Source organism: Sycon ciliatum, chromosome 12 (genome assembly GCF_964019385.1).
Source record: "Sycon ciliatum chromosome 12, ocSycCili1.1, whole genome shotgun sequence".
NCBI classification, from domain to species: Eukaryota; Metazoa; Porifera; class Calcarea; order Leucosolenida; family Sycettidae; genus Sycon; species Sycon ciliatum.
In genome coordinates, this window is record NC_088654.1 from 3,264,714 (window position 1) to 3,272,577 (window position 7,864).

Here is a 7,864-nt window from a genome sequence, read left to right on the forward strand (position 1 = left end):
GAAACTTGGCATGTCGGAAACAATTTGCTATAGTCGTGGGCGTGACTCTCTGCCAGGCTGTATGCAGCATGAAAATGGCCTCCAGAACATTGACCTTCTTTGCCTCATCTGTGGGTTTGCCGGAATCAAAGGCATCCACTATGCGCCGCAGAAGCTTGGTACGGTAAGCTGCTTTCATGCTGCGAATCACGCCTTGATCCATCGGCTGGCTCCTGGATGTTGAGTTCGGAGGGAATTAATGGATTGTTAAATGCGAGAAATTCGCAGTCAGGGTTGCAGCTGAGTGGGCCGAGCAGTTGTCCAAGAAAAGGAGCACTTTCCGTTTCATCTTGGCCATTTCCTGGTTGAAATTCATCAGCCACTCTTTGAACAATGCCCCTGTCATCCATGCGTTCTTCGGGTGCTTGTACGTCACTGGCAAGGATCTGGCATTCTTGAAGCACCTTGGGTTCTTGTAATGCCCAATAACCAGTGGCACCAGCTTCTCCGAACCATCCATATTGGCGGCTAACAATACACTCAGCCTCTCCTTCTTTTTCTTCCCGCCCTGGCACTTCTCTCCGCGGAATGCAAGAGTGTGATGAGGAAGGAGCCGGTAAAACAATGCCGTTTCGTCCGCATTGAAAATATTCTTGGGTTCATACCCTTCAATTAATGTTGGGAGAACATCGTGGAGCCATTGATCGATGTTGTGATCAGCTGCAGCTTCTCTCCCCTCTCCAGCTTTCGTCCTCAGCGAGACTTGGTGCCGTGCCTTGAAGCGACTTATGAAGCCATGGCTCGCTGAGAAATCCTCGCTAGAAATCCCCAGCTGTCTTGCAAGCCTCTCCGCTTCCGTCGTCAGGATGTCATCTGTCACATCCATATTCGCAGCTCTAGCGCGAGCGAGCACATCTCGCAGAGCTGCATCTAGCTCCGGCCAGCGAGACTGCCTTACGCGCTGTGCAGACGAAGACCGCTCGCCGCCAAGGTATGCACGCTTGATTGCATCCTTTTGTTTTAGCACGGTGTAGATAGTTTAAGCCGGGCGACGGACGGTACGAGCGATGCTCGCCGCTTTCAATCCTCTTTCTTGCATCTGCACGATCTCGTATTTCTCTTTGAGAGAAAGCGCACCTCGCGTTGCCTTTGCACTTGAAGACTTCGACATGACCACTCGAGCTACACCTGACCGGCTTTTCTATTTCTTCTTTTAGGACAACTACACTCCCAAACGTTAGAAACGATTATGACTATAGTCTGTTTCAAAAAGATTTACAATCAGGTTTGGGTCTTAAAAAGTATGAAGATAAGGGAAATTTGGACAACAAAGTACATAGAATGGCTTGTTAGGACACGGCAAATTGTTCTGTGAAGGTTTCGGAACAATTGGACCAACCGTTAAGGAGTTAGAATTTCGGCCAGGTTTCCGGCCTTTTCCCATGGTTTACAATTTGCCCAGGAAACCAGTATAGATTTTTTATCAAAACCCACGATTTATCCTTTCCTTTTTGGCCTTGTGGTTATCATGGTTATGAATGCTGTCTGCTGACCGACCATGAAGTTGTGAGTTCAAATCCCCACCTATCCTCAAGTCAAACTTTTTTTCATTGTTTTGATCAAGCTGGTACAAGACAAAGAAGATGGCTGCACCAAACGACTTGTTGTTGGAGCTCGCGCTTCCTGCCGAACTGACTGACACTTGACTGGCTCACGCCATGTGAACACACCCACAACACTGCAATGGTGTGAGTGAATTATAATGGAAGTCATCGCGCTGTAGCTTTTTGAGATTTATTTTAGTATTTCAAGATCGCCAATTTATTTGAATTTAGCAGTCAACGCCGTCTTCTATCAGCGTTCACAAGCGTCTGCTTTTCTCAAAATGTCGAAGTCACACGGATAGCTTTGCCAAGTCATGGCCTTGGGAATGAGTCCGTGTCGATGTCGTTTTCGTCACACGGTGAGTAAATTGCATCGCAGCTCAAAGAAACTATTTTGGTCACAAAACCAATTGGAACCCATGCCGCTCGTCAACATTTACAACACTTTTGTTTCGACATGTCCTCTCTGACTCCATTATCGATACGAGGAAGAACTCGTTTGTTGTAAACCAGACGTACATGACTGTATCAACCTGAGTGAGTTGTCATTTTTCCTGCTTTCGCGCGGAATATTTCTTCGAGTTCAAAGTGAGTTTTTCCAGGCAGCGCTCGAGTGCTCATACGGTAAGACGCCAAACTCCGCGGGCGATCGCCAGGATTGCAAATCTTTTTGAAACGGACTGTAGAAAGATTTTACTTTTCACCTTTTCAACAGCACACCCGGATCCACACAGAGCGCACTGAAAATAATTCTCCTTTTTCAGGCGCTCTGCGTGAATCCAGCGAGTACGCGAGGAAGCCGATGGATGATCGTGCTGCCATTGGTGTTACTTCTGTTGATCAAGACACCTAAGATGGATCGACGTACATCCCTAGTTTGATTATCTGTGTCCTGGTCGAGGATCATCAAATTGCATTCGCATTTGCAGGCGCTCTGCATGAATCCAGCGAGTACGCGAGGAAGCCGATGGATAGTGTTTTCGTATTCGTAAGACACGCGGGATGGACCGACGTACATCCCCACTAGATCTGTACGATGCAGTTTGATGATCTGCGTCTTGATTGAGAAACATCAAATTTGATGGCTTCCTTCATGGATCCAAACCTACAGACCAACCCAAAACAAAACCCGGATCAATATTTTCTAGTTCAAGGCCCCCTGAACGGACTGATACTCGCCTTGGTTGACGAACAAAGTCCACGATCGATCCATGTTGTGTGCCCGCGGGGGAGTCTATCTCTACCCAGCGCGGGCACAGTGCTCCGTACATGGACTCATGCTCGTCCCGACCCGTAACCTATGCACTATCCACTGGCTTTTCATGGCCCCTTTCAGGTATCCACCGTACACATGGTAGATCACAGGTGCAGGTCGGAGGTGTGTCACACTCACAACTTTTTGGCACAAGCCTCATGCTGCATATGCGCATAGCGCCTAGAGCTAGGACAATTTGTCCTTGTCAGTTTGAAGTGCAGCTTGGTTCACTCGATCTCTGTTTGCACTCGACTCCGTCACTTAGACGTTTATTTGAGGTGAGCAAAGTATGTTTTGGTCCGTTCAGCAGCAGCCTTTTCGTCAAACTTCGTTGAATTATTACGCACTCCTTTTGTTTCCGCGTGTTCACTGGACCGTATTTGAACGGACGTACAATTGTCGTATCTCAGACGACAACTAACAAAACCTCAATGGAAAGAACTTATCTTACAACACTATTTCCTCTTCCGTGCCCACGCGTTGCAGACATAGCCGCTTCATCTGGAGTGTGCTGGTAGCGTACTGTGGTTGAGTGCATACGGTGTACCCTAGACTGAACTAGCTGTCGATGTTGTGCATTTGAGTAACCTATACAGATTGGTGAAATTGTTGTGGGTATTTGATGTTACGACGCTGCACGAAGACCTTCCCTTTGTTCCTCACTCTAACTTCTTATTTCTCCATTGGACAAGTTATGTTATAATGAAGGAGATGCTTCCCGGGGCCAGCACAAAGACTCGTTATAACAAGTTTTATGTTATAACGGATTATGTTGTATCCGGACCTGTAAACAGTGGTATAGACCACGTTTCGCCAGGGGATTTCAGATTTGTATCTACTATCACTTTTTATCACTTTTGTCACTAGGATATGCCACGTTTCTTTGCCGAATGAGCGCAATTGCGCCAATGTAGACGTGTAAAGATCAGTCTATTCTTATTATGCTTTCATTCAACATCATGCCTCCACTCATGAGCTCAGGAGGAGCAAAACAGCTGTCTAGAGGGTCAATAGAGAGGTTCCGGGGTACGATTTTCCGTGCCAAAATCCGTATGGGCGGTACGGATTTTTTCCAGGCGTGCTCCATACGATTTTTCGGCACGGAGAATCCGTGTGGACTGGCTTTCATACGAACCATGTTTCGTATGGAGATTTTGCGTCATCGGGTGCAGAAAGATTTTTCGCGTACAAATTTGGTACGAGAAACATCGATTTTTCGCGGGAAGTTTTGATTTCGGTACTAATTTTCAAAATAAAAAGGCATAGCGCGGGAATGTGACGTGTTTGCGATCGTAACCTAGGCAATGACGGCAAACACATAAGTTCCGTGCCCCGGAACTTTTCACTGCTCGAAAACGACGTATAAAAAATCCGTAGCGCCTCCACGGATTTTGGCACGAAAAATCGTACTCCGGAACCTCCCTATTGTTGATATCAATTTAAGTGCAGAGTTTGGATCGGCCAAGAGTGCAATGTGGTGGTGTGGTGTATTGGATTCCATATCGGCCGGGTCGTCGCTACTTCTTCTCAGTTTACATACTGGTGTTTTATGTACTCAAAGGGTGACACCATATGAGAACCGTAATTATACAATGGAGACAACAGCAGATTTTTCGCCCGATCATGCGCTCACAGTTCTGTATGGTGGTGAGTGAGTTGACGGAGAAAATGCCCCAGGGGCGTCTTGCGTACTTGCAGTACTGTGTTGGAGCGCAAAAGTCTGAACTGTCTCCCCGTTTGTTTCAGTATGCTACATTGTTGTATCTCAGAGTGCTAGAATCTGTTGCGTAAGTATCAATGATGCCCGCAGTACACTAATGGCATGTAGGAGTGTCATTTTGCACCATGTGTAAGCACCTAGCCCGTCTTAGCCCGTCTCGTATCTCCAAGCGCGGGATCACAATTCTTCGCTTCATTCTATGTATAAATATGTGACTTCAAATTAATGCTAGCCATTCTTTATTCTCAATCTCGACTGATCAGACCTTAGTGATTCAAACAATGCTGCCTGGAGGAAATTATATCTGGCAGTATATACAACTTGGAGTCATGTTGCTGATGTCATTGTCGGCCAGAGAGCGCATATGGAGGAGGTGGAATTGCTTCATCAATGTTCATACTAGCGTTTAAACTGATTATACACTCCTCAGGGCGAAGTTCTGTTTGAATGGACGTTCATACCGAAAGCCGATTTTCAACGCTGTTTCGACCACTAAGGTCTCATCAGTGAATATGATTTAGCTCTATCCACACCGAGGCGGATGGTTACAAATGGAATGCCGATGTGGTCTATTTGAAGCACGTCCGATTGTAATATGTATTTTTCACAAACAATGAAATTAACACACATGCACCCAAATCAGTCAGTTGCTGGGAACAAGCTCACGGGATACTGTTGTAACACTGATTTTGCAATCTGAAAACCACACAAGAAAGCTTACCGCATGTAGGTAGTGGGCTAGTAGTGAAAGGTGCTGTGATGCAAGTCACCTTCGGGTTACCATGAACTCCATATCCCTGTTTACATGTCAAAGTCAGCGTATTCAGAAATTCTTGTTGGTAGAATACACCGTTGCTGTAAGACCCATAAGCTGGATCTGTAGGCCGTAGACAAACTAACAACAGAGATCAAAGGGCAAAAAGAGGCTTGATGAGTGTTTCTAGTATTTCATGTTTGTTCTGTTTATCTTGGGTCGGGTATTGTTTGTTTTGGTTATGGTTGGTCGGGTATTGGTGCTTCCATGTACAGATAAGAATACTGCGTGATAGTGTGAACGTATCATGCAAAAAGGTACTTTTCTTGGCATCATGTCAAAAACTCGCCAGGAGTAGGAAGCAAGTTTTGAAGCTCTGAGTGTCGTGACTACTCCTCCCCCCCCCCCCCCCCTCGAGGCATATTATCAATAATTATATTCTTCTGAGCTATGGGACCAGGCTGAACCTAGAAGGCGCTGACAAGTTTTTCACTCCAAAGGCAGCTCACAACACGTGCCACACATACTGATGGCACTTGGGTCTTTTTCCCTCCCCGAGGGGACCAACCACGGTCAGTTTCTGGAAACTACCAGAGGTGAAAGAAAGTGATTAAATTTTGAAAGGATTGGGAGAACTTCATATTCAAAGGATCAGTCGGGGAAGTGAACTGCCTGAAAAGAGAAAAAAACGCCAGACCCACCAGGACTCGAACCTGGGGCCCTGATTGTCATGAGCAATGCTCTAACCAAGCGTCTAAGCGTTTTTTTCTCTTTTCAGGCAGTTCACTTCCCCGACTGATCCTTTGAATATGAAGTTCTCCCAATCCTTTCAAAATTTAATCACTTTCTTTCACCTCTGGTAGTTTCCAGAAACTGACCGTGGTTGGTCCCCTGGGGGAGGGAAAAAGACCCAAGTGCCATCAGTATGTGTGGCATGTGTTGTGAGCTGCCTTTGGAGTGAAAAACTTGTCACCGCCTTCTAGGTTCAGCCTGGTCCCATAGCTCAGTGGTTAGAGCATTGCTCATGACAAGCAGGGTCCCAGGTTCGAGTCCTGGTGGGTCTGGCGTTTTTTTCTCTTTTCAGGCAGTTCACTTCCCCGACTGATCCTTTGAATATGAAGTTCTCCCAATCCTTTCAAAATTTAATCACTTTCTTTCACCTCTGGTAGTTTCCAGAAACTGACCGTGGTTGGTCCCCTGGGGGAGGGAAAAAGACCCAAGTGCCATCAGTATGTGTGGCACGTGTTGTGAGCTGCCTTTGGAGTGAAAAACTTGTCAGCGCCTTCTAGGTTCAGCCTGGTCCCATAGCTCAGTGGTTAGAGCATTGCTCATGACAAGCAGGATCCCAGGTTCGAGTCCTGGTGGGTCTGGTGTTTTTTTCTCTTTTCAGGCAGTTCACTTCCCCGACTGATCCTTTGAATATGAAGTTCTCCCAATCCTTTCAAAATTATATTCTTACTAGTATTTACCTGCCTTTCATGGATAACTCCGCACCGCCAGGCAGCTCAAAGCGTCAGTCTCCAGAGCCACTGTGGAGGCTGAATTGTGGAGGCTGAAGGTCAATACTGTGATATTTGTCGACGGCCTCACAGGCCAGAAAATCGTGGAAAATGCGGACACCCTTATAAACCAGGGGTAAGATGACGTCGCCTCCGGGCAGATTACTGGGTCTACCTGCAAGGCAATTTTTTTTAGCCAGACCACTACCAAAACCATTGTTGAACTTCGTCTCTTTCTTGGCAAATCTTTCATTGCTGTCCGCCATTGTTTCACTTCCTCACTGCAACTGCACATCTTGGACATCCCGATTTGGATCTCCGATGCCGCAGTCATTCATGCACTCACGAAATACGGTACGGTAGAAGGCACTATTTGCCACGGCCGTACCCGCACAAAGTCGGGTGTATTTGTCGGAACAGGCGTACGCTTCATAACTGTTTGCCTGAACAACGGCTGTATGCAGGTGCCAACATTCGTGCAGACAACCGAAGGCAATACCTTCCACGTGAAGCACGAGGAACAGGCACCAACTTGCCGCCCTTGCAACTCAGAAAATCACCTCGCCGGCACTTGCCCTAAGAGTCAGTGAATGAGGCCCACCTAGGGACAGTAGGAGCCAACTTTTAGCGAAATCGGAAATTTGGCCATGTCGGGTGGTATTGGGTCGTTACCGCCAAGTTATAATTTGCGCTTGATTTTTCGGTGTTCCGCCTACGTCACACGGCATGCAACCAATGATTCACCCTTCGAACCAGGGAGTAGTACAATACCGGGAGATGACACGGCCCGGGCACACTGCGCTCAGGACTTCAGTCACTTTTGCATCAACAGTCGCACAAAAAATTATTGGTGGTGCAAGGAGAAGCTTGTCGTTTGGAGTGACAAGTGATCACCGCTGCTTTTCCTTGTCAGAGTCAACAATACACTTTGTTCTGCGGCCTTGGGAGTAGTGTTGGAGTAGAAATTGCTGAGGAGACGTCGCGGAGGGGCGAGCTTTCCTGCGCAGGTATGACTTTGGCCGTATTTCAGCATGGTCGAGTGGAAAAATTCAA

At 46.9% G+C, this 7,864-nt stretch overlaps 1 protein-coding gene across 1 annotated transcript; it reads right to left on the minus strand.

Moving 5' to 3' along the window:
* Positions 1–235: 235 nt before the first annotated feature.
* On the minus strand, positions 236–865 carry LOC135828730 (tigger transposable element-derived protein 6-like). Its single transcript, XM_065341153.1, has one exon. The coding sequence runs from the start codon at positions 863–865 to the stop codon at positions 236–238; it is 630 nt and encodes a 209-aa protein (XP_065197225.1).
* Between the last annotated feature and the right edge of the window lie 6,999 nt (positions 866–7,864).